Here is a 22136-nt window from a genome sequence, read left to right as displayed (position 1 = left end):
GTTCATGTGTTACCTTTATATCGTCTATATGTACAGAACACAAAGCTAGCGCTCTCGATGAATGTATAACTTCGTTATGAATTGAGTCTTCTCATCATAAATTATTATAGTCAATCGTCTATAGGCCTACGTCCGTACTTTCCTCCCTATGGAGATGAACTCTCGAATTTTCGTATCAGTGTTGGCCCAATAGGCTTAAATGGGCCTAAATTGTAATCAACTAGCAGTCTAGCCCAAGAAAAAAAAGAGAGAGAAGCGGCAATAAGGAAGTTCGAATCACTTTTGTGTCTAGTCTGAAGAGAGATGTTTTAATATTACTAATAAAGGGTCTTTCTCTTTGTTTAACTAAAAATAGATTCGTCACACTTTGACCTAAATCCAAATTATCTTTCCATTTTTAAAACGTTTCGTGCGTTCCACGCAAACCTCGCATCTTCTCCAATTCTCCCTCTCCCTTCTCACAACCACCGGTTAAATACTTAACCTAATCTCTCCAACTCTCCCCTAACAATGTCTTCTCACTTCCCCGCAAAATCCATCCCAGCGACTCGATCCATTTCGTTAAACATCCCACACTCGAATCCTCCCAAGGATCTCCGGTACAGCCTCTCCGCTAACCCTCTCACGAGCAGCGAGGATCGTCCACAGTCTGGAAACGGCGTCGCGGGGATCCTCTACAAATGGATAAACTACGGCCGAGGATGGAAGCGGCGGTGGTTCGTCCTCCAGGACGGTGTGTTGTCGTATTACAGGATCCACGGTCCGGATAAGATCTCTCTCTCCGTGGAGATGGATCGGCGTTCGAAGCTGATCGGTGGCGAGTCCTTGCGGTTCATATGCCGACATAGCAAACGCGGTGATGTTCATAGTCCTGGCAATCCGCTAGGTCAGATTCACCTCAAGGTTTGTATTTTATTTGAGAATATCTTAGATAGTTTATAAGATTATGGAATGTATTGGAAAGGTTTAAAAATTCTAAATACGCACAAATTCAATTCGTGTAGTTTTTAATCTTTAAGTTCTTCACATATGTAGAGAAACTGTATAACCGTTTATAAAATAATCTAACATAGATTTTCTTATATTCCAAAGATTAATTTTGCTCCAATAAATACATAAATAAAAATAGCATTATATATATATATATATATATATATATATTTTTAATAGAAAATTCTATAATAAAATATATACTACTCCCTCCGTTTCAAATTATATGTCGTTTTGGAGCAAAATTTTTGTTTCAAAATAAGTGTCGTTTTATGATTTCAATGCAAAATTTATTGACTTTTTAATCTAATCTATTTTTCTATTGGTTGAAATCTAATTAGGTGTATTGGTAATGATGTTTTTATCTAGTAAATATACAAAATTAAATGTTTTATTAATCTGTGTACCGAAGTCTAGAACGACAAATAAATTGAAACGGAGGGAGTAGAAGAAAACTCACGTATATATATAATAGATTTTTTCTTTTATAAGATATGCTCTAACAAGTACATCCTAGATTGTATGTGATTTTCGTATTATAGAAAAATGTCTCCACCAAAATTATATCAAGGTTTCGATTTATTGGGAGTGCTCTAACATTTTTTGGTAAAATGTTAAATGGAGTGCCATAGTATTCTCAAAACATTTCAGATATACCCCAAGCTTTTATAATTTATCAAATGCACATACGGTATATATAATTTTAAGAATCCTAAGTTTTTTATAGGTCTCATCAATCGGACAAAGTATATCAGACAGCAAAAGATTCACTGTATTTACTGGTACAAAGAGTCTGCATTTACGAGCGGCATCAAGTGAAGATCGTACAGCTTGGATCGAAGCTTTGCATGCTGTTAAAGAAACCTTTCCAAGAATATCAAACGAAGAATTAATGGCAACGACTACTAGTGTATCGGTCTCGACCGATAAGCTAAGAGAAAGATTAATGAAAGAAGAAGTTGACGAGACAATCATCAAGATTGTGAAGATATAATGAAAAACAATTACATCGCATTGCATAATGAGGTCATGACGCTTAAACAGTACCAGTGTCATCTTGTGGATACTCTCAAGAATGTTAATCGTGTCCCAGAGCTCGAGTAATGAGTTATCTATCTCGTCATTCTGATTTATCATCAGTGATGTTTAAAGTTAGTATTTGCATATAGAATTTCCGTAAGATGATATCATTTATTTTATAATTTTATTAGATGTGAGTTTTTGTAATTCATGCTTTTCTAGTGTAGTTTATAGCCCATTTAGTTAAAAGTTCAGCTAAGTCATTATTTCAAAATTACTATTTTAGTATACAAAAACAATATTGCGAATTCAAAGTACTTCAATAAAAATATCGAATGGAATAACAACGCAATACCAAATATTAAGAATTCATCAATCCAATGAAAATTGCATAATTTGTAACCTATATATATAATATATATGTTTGTGGTGTATATGGAGATGAAAAAAACAAATCCTTGTATAATTCTTGTATAATTATATAAACTATTGATATACAGTTTACCTACGGCCAACCCGATAATCCAGTGACCAAAAAATAATCCGGTTCAATGTCTAAACAAAATTTAAAAACATTGATTTAAAAGTTTCAAAAAAAAAAGAAACAAATTTTTAATATCACATAATCTTAAAAAAAAAAGATTATATGATATTAAGAATTTGTTTCTTTCATCTCCATATACACCACAAACATTATCGTACAATATTGCAATTTTGTTTCTGGTTATATTTTAATAAAGTCAGTTCATGTACTAATTCAATTGGGCATTCAAAATTTCAATCTTATGAGCTTGTAAACTTTTTTTTTTTTTGAAACAGAAGCTGTAAGCATTTTCGATACAAAATTGTAATTATATAACGTAGTCGTTAGCTATATGCAACGTCAAGCAATTAATATAATAATGCATGATAACGCCAGGTAATGGACACGAACTCACAACAATAAACACAAAACTATTATAAAATCCTTAAATCCTCCAATGTACTCAGCAGACAAATTTTTAAAAGTTCGAATATAAAAAAGTACAATATAAAAACACAAGATAATAACAGAAGAAGCAGCAAACATCAGAATAAATAAATTTGGTTAAATCTCTCTGCCAACGATGAAGACGTATATATAAAAGCTTTTGTATGTCGAAAAATGAACGACGCAGAAAACTACGAAGAAAAATACTAAAACTAAGAGCATGGAGTTTCCCTTTCAGGCTTACACGATAAAGAGACGTATACTAGTTTCTAACAAATTTTAAATCCATAAATACGTAAGTCCAATAATATTTTTTTCGAATAACGCAATCTCTCCGTTTTAAAATAACTCTTAACAAACTTACAAAAATGGACAATGCTTTAAATACGGCTGTACTATCTTATATTCATTGAACACTACTACGTTACACCTTTCTTTACGATTCGTTGTTAAATACACCATGGAACGGAATAGAATACTAGAAAACAAAACATTCACGTACTTTGAGTCAAGAGTTGCTGCTGTTCTGACATCGTGTTAAAACTACCCACACGTTGAATCAGTTATGTAATTACAAAAACTTAAATAAAAAATTTCTGGAACTATGAAATAAACTGAGAATATTTAATGGTATAGAAGGATGAGTTTGGTAAAATCTGGAGTGACAAGACATTGGTGTAAGGCTTATTGAGGAATGGGCTTTGATTCTCCATCAGAAGAAACGAAACATCGTTACATCAATATCTGAGCTTGACCCTCTTCGTTTCAATCCATGCTTGTTAGTTGCATACCTCACCATCCCCTCATAAATATTTTTAATGTAAACAGATTTAAGATCAAATTCAAATCGTAATGTGATTGTAACTAAAAGGTAATAGTATGTTTCTAGTTTCTCACGCTGGACAATAACTAAGCTGAAGTTGCATGTAGAAAAAGCACACTACAGTTACAAGTTACAACTTCTGGTCACACAGAAATTAGACCAAAGTAGACCATAGTTGAAACTAACATGTCCGAATAGTTGGATTTGGGAAGAAAGGACTTGTGAGTTGAGTCTTTGTTTTGATGCGTACGTTCTAGGTCGGCGGACGGCTATCTAACTTATCTGGTCATCCATCTTCTTTGTCTTTTCCCTTCTAGTTCTTTTCACCTTACTATTTTATCATTTATATTATATTATCTGGTCAATAAAATTATAACTTTCACAAAGAAAATTCCCCTTTCGTTTTTCTTGTTTAAGATTATTAATTTTTGAAATGATTTGACACTTCTTTTTTTTGTCAAATTATTTGACACTTCTTTTATAAATGTGTATACTTGAACTTTAGTGGAGTAATGTCGTGGATTTAATTATATGATGTGTTAACTCATTCGATTTCTGTATATCCGCCGTTAGTTGTTTTATTCTGCTAACAAATAAATAAAAAAATTGTTTTAAAATAAAATAATCTCACAATTTCTCTATAATAATTTTTAGACACAAATAAACTTTAATCCACCTCTATTTTCTTAATTACTGATAGTCATTATGGAAACAATAAGAACATATTAAGAATTAATATGAATCAGGAGGAAAGGTTTTATTCTATAATTTTCTATAAGAAAGAATGAGAAAGAATCGAGCAAAAGAACTATGTTTATAAATGATATAGTTTATAAGAATTTAATGTTTTTTTTATTCTCTTGTTCGTCATTTAAAGGCTTAGGATTTTTAAATACATTGGAAATAATTAAAGGGGTCAGAAATGGTTTAAACGCAAAATTCTCCAAATATAACGAAGGTTCAAATAATAATGATCGTAGCACGTGTGGAACAAAGCTATTGCACGTGATTACTCAGAGAAACATAATCTCCGTAGAATCTTTGACGCCAGGCGGAGACAGATGGTTACTTTGCTATTAGATTTTGATGACGTGGTTCTAATCTTAACCGCTAAATCTTTCAACACGTGGCACCGTCTGTGTCGTTGGATTCTTCGTAGACGACGATAGTAGGTGGGCCGTGACAGCCCAGTATCAAATGTTAATGTGCCAGCTCAGCTCGATTCGTTCCAACTGTATGGCTTGGACCTTCGCCTCCCTACTCATTGAAGTTTATTTATATTATTATACTATAATAACAAAGATAATGACTCATAAATAAATTTAATTATTTATCATCCGCAATTAGAGTCATTTGTCTCTTGTTATACCTGTCTCTAATTTCTTTTCCCGAATCATGGCGAATCAAAATCTATACGCTAAAATATTTCTAAAATAAAATTATTACAACGTCGCTTAGTCATGCAATAATATTAGATTAGAATATAACGGGAGAAGAATTAGTAGTGTCCTGCATTATTAAGATGTGGTTTAGTATTATCTTACTACTATTTTAAATACTCATTTAATGCAGTTAACCAATAACAAGCTACTCAATAATTTAACATTATAGCTCTATCTGACAGCATGAGATCCCAATCTTATTTGATTGCTGGTGAGAAGGATGCATTGTATATTATAAGAATCTACAGAGTTCTTTCTTTATTACGCTTTTAGGGTTGAATAACCTTCCTATTTTACAAAAATAGGAGTGTGATTGGATGTACATATTGTAGATTTTTTTACTTCAAGTTCAGGTTTTACTCTCATTTCTTATCAATAAAGTGCAATAACAGTTCAAACATTTTATTCTAAAATGGAGGAAAACAAAAAAAAGAGAGTAAATCCTCCCTCCATGTTAAATAAATGAAAACATTTACTCCATTTTCTAATAAAATTGTTTTGCTTTCTAAAACAACATGTAAAAAACTAACTTAAAACAACATTTATAAAGTTCTATTGTTGAATAATCAATACTCCGAATATCATTTCGAGCTAAAGTCTTATTATGATAAATTAAGGATACAAAATCAAATATGCATTTTGAAGCTAGGAGTACTGAAACTTGAATGCTGATGACCGACCTATAAAAAAAACAACACGATAAAATCACACATGAGAAGAAAGTCTTTATAAACCTATGTAATTATCAAACAATATAACCCGTTTTGGCACACCATAGACGGAGTAATACATTCATAAAATATTTGTTAAATAAATAATATTTCCTTTTTAATAATAAGAAAGATATGTAAAATATATTTTCATGATTTGATAAACTAAAAATTTAAAATATTTAATTTTATCAATATGTATGGAAACACTAATAACCACAATGAACTAGTGAGTTGAATATATAAAAGGGGACCTATATTTTGATTTAAAAGTAGGGGGCCTGAGGCTGTTGCCTTTTTTATACCAAGGGAAGCACGGCTCTGTGTAAAATATATTTTCATGATTTGATAAACTAACAATTTAAAATATTTAATTTTATCAATTACGCAGGATACAAATTTTTAAATATTTCAAGTTCATATATTTTTATAAGTTATATAGTTTAATTTGAATGATACTAAATAAAAAATATATATTAATCTGAATATCTATTAAATGAGATTTTACACTTATTTGATTTTATACTCATATGATTTTATAATCATTTGTAACATTGTAACAAAACTTCTAAACCATTAATCCAAAGTTTCAAATATAAAATTTTCAACTGTTTTACTAAATTATAGTTGTCTTTAAATTTGAAAATATAACTAATACGAAAATTATATTTGTTTTAATAATATAATATTAAACAAAAATGATCGAAGATATATAAATTATTATCAAATCTTTGTTATTCTAAATCATTAGTTATCATATATATATATATATATATATATATATATATATATTAATCACATTAGATAATTCTATAGATCTACTTAAAGAACTAATGATTTTTTAGATTATTAATCCATTTTGTGCTTATTTAGTAAGATGTATAATACTCCCTCCGTTTCACAATGTAAGATGTTTTAGAGAAATTTTGTTGTTTCAAAATATAAGATGTTTTGATAGTTTTAGATATTTTAACTTTATTGAAAATTGGAAAACCAATAGCAATTTTCTATTTTATTTGTGATTGATTACTTTATATTAAATTTATATTATTTAATAATATTGTATTCTAAAAATTAAGTTTCTTAATTTTTGTGCATTCATGCAAAACATCTTACATTACGAAACGGAGGGAGTATATGATTAGATTGATCGATTTATTTTTTTTTAAATATTCTAAAAACATTTCAATGATAATACGTGTCATTTCTTAAGTTACAAAGTTTTTTCTATTAATTTATAGGAGATTTCAGTCTCTGATGACAATTATATTGATAATTGGTCACTGTTTTGGTAAAATAGTATTTAATTGTTGATTATTGTTTTTAAAATGAAGGAGATAAACCTAACTAATCATTTGGTCTATTACGTGGGTATCACATTACATCCATACAACGTAGGGCACGCCGACACTAGATTTTAAAGCTTATAATTAGTCTTTGCGTATTGTATTTTAGAAAGAAAAAGTCTATCAGTACGTAGCAATTTTTGATTAGGGGGACATGCGACTATATAATAAACCAACGAACATATTTTGGTTTCAAGATTGAACATTTTTAATGATTTTTTATTGTTCGTCGTCTGATGACAACCCGTAGACGACGGCAAGTAGCTACAGTTTAACTACGGTTTTAATACGATAATAATAACAGAAATAAAAAGAATTTTTCATATTTACACACGCACCCAGGAACGCATAATGTATACGGTACCATGATTACGTGTTGACGAGTGAACAGTTATTTCTTTTCTTTTTTTTGAACTGAATTTGAAACAGTTATTTCGGTGTGTTCAAATGTATACTTCTATATTTTTTTTTCTCTAAAATAAAGATATCTATTATAGAGTTATGCGTCTATAATAGAATTTCTTTATTTTAGAGAAAAATATAGAGGAATTCTATTTTTGCCTCTATATTTAGAGATGAAAATAGCATATCTCTATATTTTTCTCTATAAATAGAAGAACTCTATTATAGAGGTATATATTGGAGCAAATCCACCTTTATTATATAGTTTTTCTATTTTAGAAAAAAATATAGAGATTAAAATAGAGATTGATGGTCTTAGGTGAACAATTTTTGAATCTGTGAAGAAGTGTTATTTCACAAGTGAATTATAACGTTTGTTCCATTATTGGTTATGTTTAAACTGTAAAAAAAAGCAACACTAGGTGCCCAAAAAAAAAAGCAACACTAGACATTCGTATTTTAGCATAAAAAGAGTATTTATAACCAAGAACAACGTTTTCGGTTGTTTGGTAATGTTATGTTATAGTAATAAATACTAGAACCAAAAATACAACCAAACTTTGAACTTTCTTTTTTTAGGAAAAAAAAAAACCAAACCAATTGATAAACATCTATTTGGTAAAAAATTGAACTCGTTTCTTTTTATGCGAGTCAGTTTTTGTTATTTTTTGGTGTGGTTAATGTCGTTATTTTTTTTTTTTTTGCTTTCAGGACAAAACATGAAGACTTTCAATAGAATAATAAAGAACTAATATTCTTAAAAAACAAAAAAATAAGAACTAATATTACGTAGCAAACACATACTCCCTCTGTTTCAAAATAGTTGATGTTTTGGATGTGTGCACAAGAATTAAGACATGCACTATTTCCTAAAAAATAATATTAAAAATATAAATCAAAACTAATTCAACCAATTCTTAAAAATAAGTATAAAATATCATTGGTTATACAGTTTTCAATAAAACTAAAACTAATATAAAATATCAAAACTTCATCTATTTTGAAACATCCAAAATTCTCTAAAACATCATCTATTTTGGAACGGAGGGAGTATTTAAGTAGTGCCTCATCATACATAAAGAGAAAACATATTCATAAACTCTGTCAGGTGATTATCGTTTTTATTGGTCAATTATTTTTCCCAAATAAATTTATTAATATTCTAATTTTAAGATAAACAATACAGTTTCTAAGCGCTGTAGTTGCCTTTGCGGAATATTAGAACTTTAAATACTGTCATAGTATTATTCATCTAATCATCCATCATCATCTATGTTCTGAGATTATTATCTCTCACAAATCCCGTAATGACTCAAGTCAATAAATTGGTAATAACAACGTGACTTCTTTTGGCGGGCTGGTGGGCTTTTTGTGTCCACTTCCCAAAGCTTATTGCAACAAAACACCATCTCAACGAATTTACAAATCTACCCTTAAACTAATTCATTTTTAAAGGTTTTTTTGTTTCTCTCTCTATCTTTATCCTTTTTCTTTTGATGCTTCATTCTCCCTTTTCATTTTCCTCTCTGTAGCGTTTGTCTGTAGAAAACTCTCACCAAGCTTTCTTCTCAGATTTGAAAGAACAGAAAAAGAAACCAAACAATAACAATCCCTTCGATTTTTCCGGCAGAGATCTAAAACCTTATAATCATCGAATGCCGTTGCGAAGATATAGTAACGGTGGAAATCGAGGGTCTACCTGATGAAGAACAGATGACGCGTGAGCCGCTCGTGACCGAACCAGAAGAAGAAGCTACTCATACTCAAACCCCAAACGGCGTCGTAACTACGCAACTCCCAAACGTCGTCGTACAGGAAGCCACTCAAGTCGTACTAACAACCTCCAGAAACGCCGTCGTTTCGGAAAACGTTGTAGAAGAAGCGGAGAGACGAGACGATCTGTTACTACTCTCCTTAACCCCGATGGTGCGATCCAAATCCCAGGGAGCCACGCGGCGCGTGACCCCCACGCCGCCTCCCTCGTCAGTCGAGAAGCCGTTACCGAACGGAGATCTCTACACCGGGACGTTCTCCGGCGGTTTCCCGAACGGATCGGGGAAGTACCTGTGGAGCGACGGGTGCATGTACGAGGGGGAGTGGAGGCGCGGGAAGGCGAGCGGGAAAGGCAAGTTCTCGTGGCCTAGCGGCGCGACCTACGAGGGGGAGTTCAAATCCGGGAGGATGGAAGGCCACGGGAGCTTCGTCGGCGCCGACGGAGACGCCTACCGAGGCCACTGGATCGCCGATCGGAAACACGGCCACGGCGAGAAGCGCTACGCCAACGGCGACTTCTACGAGGGCGCGTGGCGTCGCAACGTACAGGACGGGAGGGGGCGTTACGTGTGGAGGAACGGGAACGAGTACGTCGGGGAGTGGCGTAACGGCGTGATCAACGGGAGGGGGGTGCTCGTTTTCGGTGACGGAAACCGTTACGAGGGACACTGGGAGAACGGGGTGTTGACAGGTGGCGATGTTGAGATGAGGAGCTTTTTCGATGGGATCGAGAAGAGGAAGAGGTCGAGTGTTGATGTTGGCGGTTGTGGAGGGGATAAGGTGTTTCCGAGGATATGTATATGGGAGTCGGATGGGGAGGCGGGGGATATCACGTGTGACATTGTGGATGACGTGGAGGCTTCGGTGATCTATAGAGATAGGTTGTCTGTTGATTTAGGGTTTAGGCAGTTTAGGAAGAAGAATCCTTGTTGTTTCAGCGGTGGTGGTGAGGCTAAGAAGCCTGGTGAGACTATCTCCAAAGGGCATAAGAAGTATGACTTGATGCTCAACTTGCAACATGGGATCAGGTAAAAAAAAATCTGATTTAAATCAGATTAAATTTGCTAAATTGGATAATAATGTTAGTACAAATAGACAAGTCTGTCTAATTTTTTTATTTATTTTGTATATCTAATTTTAATTTCTTAAAAACAATTTTATAAATAAATACATAGCTAAGTTTTTTTTTTGTCAACAAATACATAGCTAAGTTAAATAATAATGTTAGTACAAATAGACATATTTGTCTAGTTTCTTTTTATTTTGTGAATGTAATTTTAATTTCTTAAAAACAATTTTGTTATTAAATACAAAATAATATTTATATAAATGTCAAATGTATAGAAAATAAATTAATAATCTGCCTATTTCTTGAACATAGGTTAATCTCTTCAATGTTTGTGTTTTGTATCTGTGTTTGTAACCAAGTTTGATACTTTTAGGTATACTGTGGGCAAACATGCTTCAGTTGTTCGAGATCTGAAGCAGAGTGATTTCAACCCGAGTGAAAAGTTCTGGACGAGGTTCCCACCGGAGGGTTCTAAGACCACACCGCCGCATCAGTCTGTGGATTTCCGCTGGAAAGACTACTGCCCTTTGGTGTTTAGGTATATTCAATCTCTTAATGCCACTCTTAATGTGCTCTGCTATTCTCAATCTGTGTGTTGTGATCAAATTTTTGGCTAAATTTTTTTTTATTGTAGACGCTTGAGGGAGCTTTTCACGGTGGATCCTGCTGATTACATGATAGCTATCTGTGGGGACGATGCTCTTAGAGAACTGTCTTCACCTGGAAAAAGTGGAAGCTTTTTTTACTTGACTCAAGATGACAGGTTTATGATTAAGACTGTGAAGAAATCTGAAGTCAAGGTTAGTCGTTGGCTCTTGGTATTGACTTTACATACCTTAATCCTATACCTATGCTTGACCTCAAGTTTTTTTATTTTATTTAGGTGCTTCTACGTATGCTTCCAAATTACTACAAACATATCTGCAAATATGAAAACTCACTTGTGACTAAGTTCTACGGTGTGCATTGCATCAAACCTGTTGGTGGCCAGAAGGTAATTTGCTGTTCATATTAAAGACTATTTGCTTCCAATGGGCAATTTTTCTCATGTTTGTTAATCATCTTACCAGACTCGGTTTGTCGTCATGGGGAACTTGTTCTGCTCAGAATATAGAATCCAGAGACGGTTTGACCTCAAAGGGTCTTCCCATGGACGCTCCACCTCCAAACCTGAAGCGGAAATTGATGAAACCACTACTCTTAAGGACCTTGATCTTAACTTTTCTTTCCGTCTTCAGAGAAACTGGTATCAAGAACTAATGACGTAAGCTACTATCCAAATCACTTCCACCTCTTTTGCTTATGCTATTTTTTGGCTTTTACTAATCTGACTGCGTTTTAATAAGCAGGCAAATTAAACGGGACTGTGAGTTCTTGGAAGCTGAATGGATCATGGATTATAGCCTTTTGATCGGAGTTCACTTCCGTGAGGACAACACAGGAGACAAGATGGGTCTTTCTCCATTTGTTTTGAGATCTGGTTAGTTAAACACTTCTCATTCTTCCTCAAGTCTTATTCTACTAGACCGGTGACCCATTGTAATGATATTGTGCAGGTAAGATAGAGTCATATCAAAACGAGAAATACATCCGCGGTTGTCGGTTCCTAGAGGCTGAACTTCAAGACATGGACCGCATTTTAGCTGGCAGGTACGTCACCAATCATTGACCGAACACAACAGGTCTTTATGCATTTTCATAGTCTTTTGTAATAACTACCACAGAGAGTGGTTGAGAGGTTCAGTTTCCCCCATGATACCCATCTGAGAACTACGTTACATATCAACGCATTATTAGTATTAAAAGTTGCTCTGCAGTTTTGTGGGGGCATTGAATTAGAAAACACAATTAACTTTGTGGGGCATAAAACAGATAATTTGTGGGTCCTTTTTTAAATGTATTGAAAATTTGATTGTTTTTTCTTTTTTGGCAGGAAACCGTTGATAAGATTAGGTGCAAACATGCCTGCGAGAGCAGAACGAATGGCTAGAAGAAGCGACTTTGATCAATACTCCTCTGGTGGTACAAACTATTTGTCACACGGAGAGGTGTACGAGGTGGTTTTGTACTTTGGAATCATTGACATTTTGCAAGATTACGACATAAGCAAGAAGATAGAGCATGCTTATAAGTCTCTGCAAGCAGATCCTGCTTCAATCTCAGCGGTTGATCCCAAACTGTACTCCAAGAGGTTTAGAGATTTCATCAGCAGAATCTTCATTGAAGACGGCTAAAGATATTAAAAAGGTCTCTCTTCTTGTGTTTAACTCTCTCTGGAATTGAGAAAGCCAAAGATGCATTGCTGCTGCTTGAGGGGCAAAGGAGACTTCATAGCGTGATGAGGTGATTTGAATTCTTTCATTTTATAATTAATGATGATGAGAGTGATGAGGTGATCAAAAAACAAATTTTTGGGTTGGGGGATTTTATTTTTATTTTATTGTGGAAGTGAGAGGTGGGAAGATATATGTGAATATAGGTTTTGTGAAGGTGATCAAAAGTACATAAGCTGAGGAAAAAGATTGGGGAATAAGATAAATTTAAATGAAAAGGATGGGTGTTTTATATTAATCCCAATTGTCTTAATTCCCCCCATTTTTTTTAAATATTTTTGTATGGTGATTTTATTAGTTAAGACAAAAGAAAAAAGAAGGCTAAAGATTTATTAAAATGTTTCAGAAGAGGTCCCCTCCCATATGCTCATGGGATCCATCTTCTTCACCATCCTTTTCAATACTTTACCAACAAGTGTTGTTATTCAAACTATATTTCAAGTCACATGTATGCGGTTCACTTACTTACTTGTATAAGGATAATACTGGGGGCAAATGTGATGATATTTGTTCATATATGGAAAATGAATTGACTGATGTCTTAACCTATGCATGTTACAACAATATTTGGAGAAAACACAAATTCATAAAAAGAGAACATGTAGTGTATATATTATGGTCAAAAGTAGAGAGAGAGTTTGGAATAGAGGAGGTTGTGTTATGCCATAAAAAGAAGAGAAAGCGAAGAGAGAAGACCAGCACCACATGACTTCTTTTATAAACTCTCTGGATAAACATCTCTCACATTAGAGCAACTCCAATGGTGTTACTCACCATTGGAGTCCTTAGCAATAGAATATTACTTTTTAACTTTTTAGAATAGTTAAGGATTCTAGTATAAAATGTATCTCCAATGGTGTTATTCATATGAAGTTCTTAAGAATTAAAAATTATTCCAATCTACCAGCCAAGTTTGATTCCAAGAACTAACCGAGTATCAATTGCTAGTTAGACGGAGAGCCTTTGACAGAAGAGTTTCTTTACTCTTTTGTAGAAGTAGCTGTTCGTTTTGAGTCTAAGGGCACACAATATATAAATGAGTTAGCCAAGACTCTGCAACAAGCATTGACAATAATATAACTTGTCAAGAGAACCATGAGTGTGGTGATCTTGCAGGGAAAAAAAAAACAAATAATCTGACAAAACAGAGTCAACTATGTCTAAAGTATCACTCGACTTTATTCTAATTGCCTTGCTCACTAGGGTTTCCCCGCTCACCACTGCAACAGAAGAAATGTGGCAGCTTAACTCTCCCGCAACTCCTGCAAACACAAGAGTGTGTCACATGAAACCAAAGGTATGTATAAAATTCTAAACAGATCACAAACCTATAGCTAGATCAAGAAGCAAAAAGAGAAGGCAATCATCACAGAGTACCTGCAGCGGATGATGACAGGAACAAGCTTAAGAGCCTTAGGACCATTTCGTATCCCTCTCTTGTGTTTAGAAACCTGCAACAACAGCAACAGCTTCTTCCATTAACAACTATCTATCAATCTCCAAGCATTATTACAAAAATAATAATAATACAAACTTTCATTTGATTCACGGTAAGTGTAACTCCCTAGAGTATTACAAACTACAAGTGAACCTATAGGAACCTAAAGCAGCTCGTAGAGTTCTAACACAGAGAGAGAACTAAAACACATTACATAGCAAATCTTATACTAAAGTACAATCACTGAGCTAAAGGTCCTCCAAACTAACATACTCACTAGATTACCCAAAAAAACCAAGCCTTTGAGTGACTTTCATAGCAAATCTCAAGATTATCTATTACATATACATAAAATACAAAACCAGATCATAAAGATCAAACTACTATCCTGCACATTCATACCCAGAAGAAGGAAAAACAGAGAGAAGGAGAAGCCTTTTTAAAGAAGCTGGCCGTGGGGAAAGTGTTGCTAGTGTAGGAGATGAGCAGACAAGTCTTTCCAATAGCGCCGTCGCCGACTGTTACACACTTGATAAACCTTGAAGCACTCATCTCTCTCTCTCAGTCTTCAATCCCTAAAAGGCTAAAACTTTTCAAGATTTGGGGATTTTTGGTAACAGAGAGAAAGAGAGAGTGAGTGAGGTTCTTTAAAGAGGTACAAGACAAAAGCAATAGCCCAGAGGAAGTCGGTGATGAGGCCGAAGGCTAGAAGGCGAGGAACGAAACGAAACACAATGGTGTCGGAGGATGCAGGATCTTGTGATCTGAGAGAGAGGACGCGGAGGACAAAACGAGAGGACACGTGTACTAAGGATCAAGTCCTTCTATTCCTTATTTAAGGATTGATCCTTAGTTATTTTAGCCAAAGTATTATTATTATATTAAAATTAATTGTTAAGGATTCCGCACGGACCTCCGTTGCGGATGGTCTTACCATTTCTTTATCATAGTATTTAATTACTATATAGTATCTTTTAGAGTATGGTTTTCAATGTGTTTGTTGACTAGTTTTAATATATATATATTCTCCAGTCCGATCTATTCAGTTAGTACCAGTCCACGTTGCTTTGCAGTGTGAATTTTAATATGCAAAGCTTTTTTTTCTTGAAGAGATTGTCTTCACAGTATACAAGTATGTGTTGTCAAAAAGAAAACACGAGTATGATATTATTGAATAACTGACTTAAGTAGTGATGAGAATATATTTTCATGCATGCTTTACTACACACTCTCAGAAAATCTAAATTAAATTCTTGTATGTATAAGGATTTTTAAAGATAACCATTTAATGATGATAACTCAATCCAAATGAAAAGTCTCTATTTGGGACTTGGGGGCATATAGATTATAGTAAATCCGACCAGTAGAGAAAGGAGCGTAAAATGTCATAAATAAATTAATAGATTTTTCACTATTTACCTTCATATCATAGTCCAGATTCTCAAGAGGGACATTCATCTACATTTTTAAAAATATACTCATGAAAAATATATTTCTTCCGTTCTTCCGTTTTTCAATATATCATATTTTAAGATATTTTTTGGTGTTTCAAAATATAAAATATTTTAAAATTTTTATGTTAAGTTTAGTTTTATCGTCAACCAGTAATAATTTACAGTATTTTATGATTGATTAAACTACTATAAGTTTATATTTTAATGATGTTTTTAGAATAGTGTTTTTAATCTTTGTGTTTTTGGACAGACGAGGTGACAAGCAGGGGCGGATCTACAGTGTCACGTACGGGGCACGTGCCCCCAACTACTTTACAAACTTTACTTAGGTGTCCCTTATACTGTTAACTCTGATAGAGCAATTGGTATAGACGCTCTAGTTAACTCCAGCATGTAAGACGTTCGAAGCTCCTACTTGGCGTCTTTTTTTTTTTTTTTGCTGTATAATTATTAATTAATGTGTTGTTTCACTTTCACACTGTACTAGTGTATTGTATCTTTCTTTAGTTATTGTAGTAGCATTTCCCTACTTTTTGTTTTATTATTAATATTTTTTTTTTTGGACAAAGTTTTATTATTAATATTACTCTCTCTTTTTCCTTGTTAGCAATGTCTTTTCTTTATTTGTTTTTCATAGTTTCTTTCTATTATATTTTCATATTTAGAGTTAAATTTGCTTTGAAGCATATTTCCTTATTTTAAGAGTAACCATCCACAATGGATAATAAATGAATAATACTAATTAATATTAAAATAAGAAATCATTCGCAATTAAGTTAATAAATTTAGAATTTAATTTTTAAAGATATATATGATACTGACATATTGTTATCTATTGTAAAATTAATGTGTAATTAATAACATTTGTAAAAAATATAATAATATAAATTAATTATGAATTGAAACAAATTAGTGTTATTGCTGTTATAACAGTTTATTGTTATTTATCCTTTGTTATTAGCAATTAATAATTTTTATGAATAATTTTCTATATTAATTTAATATTATTAATTAATTTTGTGCCCCCATCAAATAGCCGGTCTGGATCCGCCACTGGTGACAAGGAATAGTAATATTCCGTAGTTTGATCTCTTCAGTAGTATAGTAACACTATTAAAGACATATACGAGCACTGAATGAAAAACGTTCAGCTTTCTTGCGAGTCAAGCTTTAAGTTACTTGGTTGTACCCGTAACATTACATAAATCAATGAGCACGAACACGCTCCCGCATGCAGGTGACAAGTCAAAGTTTCATTTGTCGTTCTTTCAAAGCAAAGAATATGCTCCAATAGTTGATAACCTTTTCTCAAAAAAATAGTTGATAACCTAATGTTTTTATTATGTAATTATACAAAAAGTTGAACATTGCAAATGCAAATAATAAAAAGGTACAAAATCTCTTAACAGAGACAAAAGAAGAAGATATAAGCGTACGTACTGTGTGAATAATTTAACTATAACGTAAATAAAATAAAATAAACAACTGTTCGCTAAACGAGAGAATAGGAAAAAGACAGAGCTCTGAACAGTAGCTAGGTCTGCCAAAAACTTGCATGCCTAAAAAGCTTTTTAATTTGTTTTCACAAATATCAACAATATTTCTTACTCGTAGGTTTACTATTTATTTCTCATGTTTCTTTTTTTTAAACTTAGATAGTAGATATTATGTACTGACTTGGGCAAATAAGCTTGCGAAGATATACAGTATGATCTTTTTTCATGTGAGGTCTGCCGATCTGTCTTGTTTTCTTCTGTCATGTTTGTCTTCTTGAACTCATTTTATTTATATATGATATATATTCTAATTTTTCTATTTATGTGTGTATATGCATACCCATATGGGTTGTATGCCAAACTAAAATTTAAAATATGACACCCAGTGGCTAAGTTATTAATGATCGTTAAGTGAGATAAACTAAATTTGTTTCGATGGTGGATCACTAGACTAGAAAATTATGTTTTAGCATATTAAGAGCATTTAATTGTTAACCGCTTAGGAATATTGTTGTGTTGTTTTAGTCACTCTTAAGAGATTTAACTTAATGATACTATTCTCTTTACTTTATAGAAAATTCATTCAGGACATTATATACTCGGCGATCTATGCAAGACATGTGTAGACAAGCGTTTTGTCAGATTGTCTTCGGCAAAGTAGTTAACACTAATTCATTAAGAAGTTTTAAAATACTGACTTGTTTGCAGAGGAATCATCCCAATGTAATGCAAACAAAATCCGAATCCAGGTGAATCTTCTTTACCACGCCTTTGCTACTTTGGTTATCCCAGTTTTTTTAATCTGTATAATAAATTTATTTATTAGGGTCTGTGACAAATTTGACCAAAAAAAAGGGCTATGTGAGAAATCGTAATACCATCCAAGTTGTTCAACGATGTAGACCAATGAATTCAACTACAGAGCGTATTAAAATACAATTAGCTATTGTTTAGAGCTTATTGTAAATGTTTATAACGACTTAATTTGATATTATTATTGTGTTGGTAGTAGATATAACAATAAATTTGAATTGTGAATTTTGGAATGAGGGACGAGGAAACTTTTGAAGGCCTATTATTGGAAAACGTATCAACGTGAAAGTCAAGCCTACTTACTGGCCTATTAACCACTTTTTTGTTGAATAATTTGAGCTATAAAACTATAGGCTTTTTCTCACTTATTTAGTATCTTTAAAAGGCGAAACATAGTTTTGTTTATAGCTAATCTGAATATCATAAACCAATGCCAAGACTAATACATAGCCAAGCATGAGATCAAAGATTTGACACATTCGAGGCAAAAATAAATAAAATGAAAACAGAGAGCGATGGGGAATTTAAATGGTCTCAAGTTGTCTGAAATTGAAAAGCCACCAAATATGGCCATTGGTATTTTTAATAGGCACATTAATTCACATTCCAACATAGGGTTCCACTATAAGGGGACACGGCCTCTCAGCCATCCTTTTCTTATCATTCTTGTACACTTACTATTTTTCGTTTCATGGAGAAAGCAGTTTAGTTTTCTTCTACTGTAATTTACACAAAGGAATATGATTATTTTAATTGACAATTAAATATAGTTTTATACCATGTTAATATTAAAAAATTTAAGTTTTATTTGTATCGTTATTTTAAAACACATATAAATTACTAATTTTATCTTTTTCATATGTCTTTAATAGAGATATTAAACCAGAAATGTTATTCTTTTGTTGTAAAATGCCATTCTAAAAATACTAATAAGGATTAAGATGTATTTGAGTGTTATAATAGTTGTGTTAGAGAATCTCCAAAAGAAACTCTATTATTCTAAATATAGAATTTTTTGCTCTCTTAAGAAGAATTTCAAAACTTCAAATTTAGAACTTTAAGAAATGAAACTTTAAATTTGAAGTTTTGGATAACTCTATTATTCTAAATATATAATTTTTGCTCTCTTAAAAAGAATTTCAAAAATTCAAATTTAGAATTTTAAAAAATAAAACTTCAAATTTGAAGTTTCATATTTTTATTTGCATTTTGGTTCTTATAATTAATTACACATCACATTTCTGATTCTTAAGTATTTTATCATTTATCGTTTGTATCCTTAAAATTTTATATATCATAAATATTTCATTTTTTTTATAAATTCACTCTTTACACATAAAATTAAATAAATATATTTAAAATAATATCTATCTATACTATTATTTATGAAGTGATTTTGCTTATTTGTCATGTTCTTCATGATTTTAGCTAAATTTGCTTATTTGTCATGTTTTTATTAAGTTTAAGCTAAATTATCATTGATTTATTATTTGTTTTAGGATGAGTCACTGATTTATTAATTTAAAAAGAGCCTTGATGAATCTTGTATATAAATAAAAAAGAATTTTATTTTATTAATATTAAATTTATATGGTATATTAGGTTTTCTTATTTGTCATATTTTTATTAGGTTTTAGACTTTTAAATAGGTTATTGATTTATTATTTATGAAGTGATTTTGTTTATTTGTCATGTTCTCCATGATTTTAGCTAATTTTCCTTATTTGTCATGTTTTTATTAAGTTTAAGCTAAATTATCATTGATTTATTATTTGTTTTAGGATGAGCCACTGATTTATTAATTTTAAAAAGAGCCTTGATGAATCTTGTATATAAATAAAAAATAATTTTATTTTATTAATATTAAATTTATATGGTATATTAGGTTTTCTTATTTTTCATATTCTTATTAGGTTTTAGACTTTTAAATAGGTTATTGATTTATTATTAGTTTCTAACTATTCACTAATTTATTAATTTAAATAATACCCTTACTGAATTTATATATATATATATATAAACAAATTTTATTTTAATGATATAAAGTTTATATGTTATATCTATATTAAATAATTGATTACAAAATAATATTACAGAATTATCAAAAAAAAAATCATGTTCTCCATGATTTTAGCTAATTTTGCTTATTTGTCATGTTTTTATTAAGTTTAAGCTAAATGATCATTGATTTATTATTTGTTTTTACATGAGTCACTAATTTATTAATTTAAAAAAATAGCCTTGATGAATCTGGTATATAAATAAAAACAAATTTTATTTTATTAATATTAAATTTATATGTTATATTGGCTTTTCTTATTTTTCATATTTTTATTAGGTTTTAGACTTTTAGATAGGTTATTGATTTATTATTAGTTTCTAACTATTCACTAATTTATTAATTTAAATAATACCCTTACTGAATTTATATATAAATAAAAACGTTTTTTTTAATGATATAAAGTTTATCTGTTATATCTATATTAAATAATTGATTGCAAAGTATTATTATAGAATTATCAAAAAAGAAGATAATTTCTATATATATATATATTGTGTGCCTATCTGAAAACAATATTTTTATTATAAAAATTTAAAAATAATTAAGATATAAAACAATTTATAATTAAATATTAGTCAACCAAAAAAATATAAATATAATATCTCTAAGATTTGAATGTTTTAAAAAAACTTAACACAATAATAAGTATATATTTTGACAAAAAAATATTTGACATATAAATATTTTGATGTTTGATTTAACTATTTAAAAACATAAATAATAATTTATTATGTTGGTTTTAGATTAATAAGACATAAAATAATTAGTACTTATAAGAAATTTATGTCCGCAGGTGCGGGCAAAACATCTAGTTTATAATATTTTAGGACTATAATTAGAAAACAACGGTATTACAAAATAAACTTAATAAAAACGCTTAAATAATATACATGAAGACATAATTATTAGACAAATTTAAATATCACAACAACACTAATAGTCTGGTAAGTTACTCCAAAACCTCCGAAATTCCTAAAATGTTGTCCAATTTTTTTTGTATAGACGAAGATGGAGCATTACAGAAATAATTTTATACAATAATGTGATATTTTGATTGTAGTTTAATATTTAGTTATGTATTTCTATTTATAATTTTGTATATTTAATGTAAGATTTTGTTAATTAATATTAGTGTAATATTTTTATATATGTGCTAGTCATTTATAAAAGTTTTAAGGATTTATTTTAATTATAAAAAATATAAGGATCATAGTGTAAAACAAAAGTAATTTTGAAGTTAAGTTTGAAATTTTACTTTTAGATAAAAACACTTTAAAACTTTAAATTTAGAGTTTTCCAAAAATTAAATAAGAAAATCTTTTTGGAGATACTCTTAGTAAACTCATTTACACCTCTAGATTTTTTCGACTTGATATCTAAATTAAATAATAATATTATTTAAGTAAACTAGGTTCAATTTAAAATATTATAAGTCACTTATTCAAGACATATATCATAAGTTTTAACAAGATTTTGAGAATATTTTGTTTTTTTCTCTAGACTCTTAATTTTATTTTATTATTAGGATATTTATTCATTTAATTTCTACAAATAGAGATGCTTGAAAACATGGAAATATAATTCACGAAACATAATTATTTTCAACAAATGAATCGGCCAACGGGAACAGAAGTTAGACATGTAAACCTAACGCTAATGATGGTGTCTTCTCTTCGCGAAGAAAACTGAAAACCTCATGATACATGACGCGTATTGTTTTCTTTGTTTCCAACTACCAAATATAGAACTTAATGTTGTTTTCTGTGTATTATAAAATAAGACAGTCGCGTTTTTTTTTTTTAACTTCAGTAGGATCATGCATTTCACTCCCCGACTAATATTCTAATCTTTCAAATTTACCACGACGTGTTTATCATGACATGTAATGGCTCATTTTTCCGGGGTAATCCACTCGTTAACTTTCAATGCGTTCATTTCCGAGCTGACCGGATCAGCCAATATGATTTATCATAAAAAATCATTCATTTTATTTTT

General features: G+C 31.1%; 3 protein-coding genes across 3 annotated transcripts; 2 read left to right on the top strand and 1 right to left on the bottom strand.

The window, feature by feature from the left end:
* The first annotated feature begins 345 nt into the window (after positions 1-345).
* LOC108841186 (oxysterol-binding protein-related protein 1C) lies at positions 346-2202 on the top strand. Its single transcript, XM_018613964.2, is given in 3 exon segments — positions 346-903; positions 1718-1964; positions 1967-2202. Coding segments are annotated over 3 exon segments (768 nt in total). The 5' UTR covers positions 346-510; the 3' UTR covers positions 2095-2202.
* A 6903-nt stretch (positions 2203-9105) lies between these two features.
* On the top strand, positions 9106-13131 carry LOC108842782 (phosphatidylinositol 4-phosphate 5-kinase 2). The gene is made up of 8 exons (XM_018615806.2): positions 9106-10504; positions 10919-11083; positions 11180-11345; positions 11429-11539; positions 11616-11809; positions 11895-12025; positions 12102-12195; positions 12479-13131. The coding sequence occupies exons 1-8, from the start codon at positions 9417-9419 to the stop codon at positions 12777-12779; spliced, it is 2250 nt and encodes a 749-aa protein (XP_018471308.2). The 5' UTR covers positions 9106-9416; the 3' UTR covers positions 12780-13131.
* Positions 13132-13909: 778 nt separating this feature from the next.
* Positions 13910-15139, bottom strand: LOC130499732 (uncharacterized). Its single transcript, XM_056994098.1, has 3 exons — positions 14719-15139; positions 14256-14329; positions 13910-14140 (listed from the first exon to the last, which is right to left on the bottom strand). The coding sequence occupies exons 1-3, from the start codon at positions 14866-14868 to the stop codon at positions 14062-14064; spliced, it is 303 nt and encodes a 100-aa protein (XP_056850078.1). The 5' UTR covers positions 14869-15139; the 3' UTR covers positions 13910-14061.
* Positions 15140-22136: the final 6997 nt, after the last annotated feature.

The sequence above is a fragment of the Raphanus sativus genome, chromosome 2 (genome assembly GCF_000801105.2).
Source record: "Raphanus sativus cultivar WK10039 chromosome 2, ASM80110v3, whole genome shotgun sequence".
NCBI lineage: Eukaryota > Viridiplantae > Streptophyta > Magnoliopsida > Brassicales > Brassicaceae > Raphanus > Raphanus sativus.
Note: the sequence above shows the minus strand (reverse complement) of the source record. Positions and strands in the feature narration are given on the sequence as shown.

Coding starts and splice junctions, on each gene's coding strand:
- LOC108842782 (XM_018615806.2), top strand. CDS start 9,417: ATGACGCGTGAGCCGCTCGTGACCGAACCAGAAGAAGAAGCTACTCAT. Junction 10,505..10,918: donor AACTTGCAACATGGGATCAG/GTAAAAAAAAAT, acceptor TGATACTTTTAG/GTATACTGTGGGCAAACATG. Junction 11,346..11,428: donor TGAAGAAATCTGAAGTCAAG/GTTAGTCGTTGG, acceptor TATTTTATTTAG/GTGCTTCTACGTATGCTTCC.
- LOC130499732 (XM_056994098.1), bottom strand. CDS start 14,868: ATGAGTGCTTCAAGGTTTATCAAGTGTGTAACAGTCGGCGACGGCGCT. Junction 14,330..14,718: donor TCTGTTTTTCCTTCTTCTGG/GTATGAATGTGC, acceptor CTGTTGTTGCAG/GTTTCTAAACACAAGAGAGG. Junction 14,141..14,255: donor CCTGTCATCATCCGCTGCAG/GTACTCTGTGAT, acceptor TTGTGTTTGCAG/GAGTTGCGGGAGAGTTAAGC.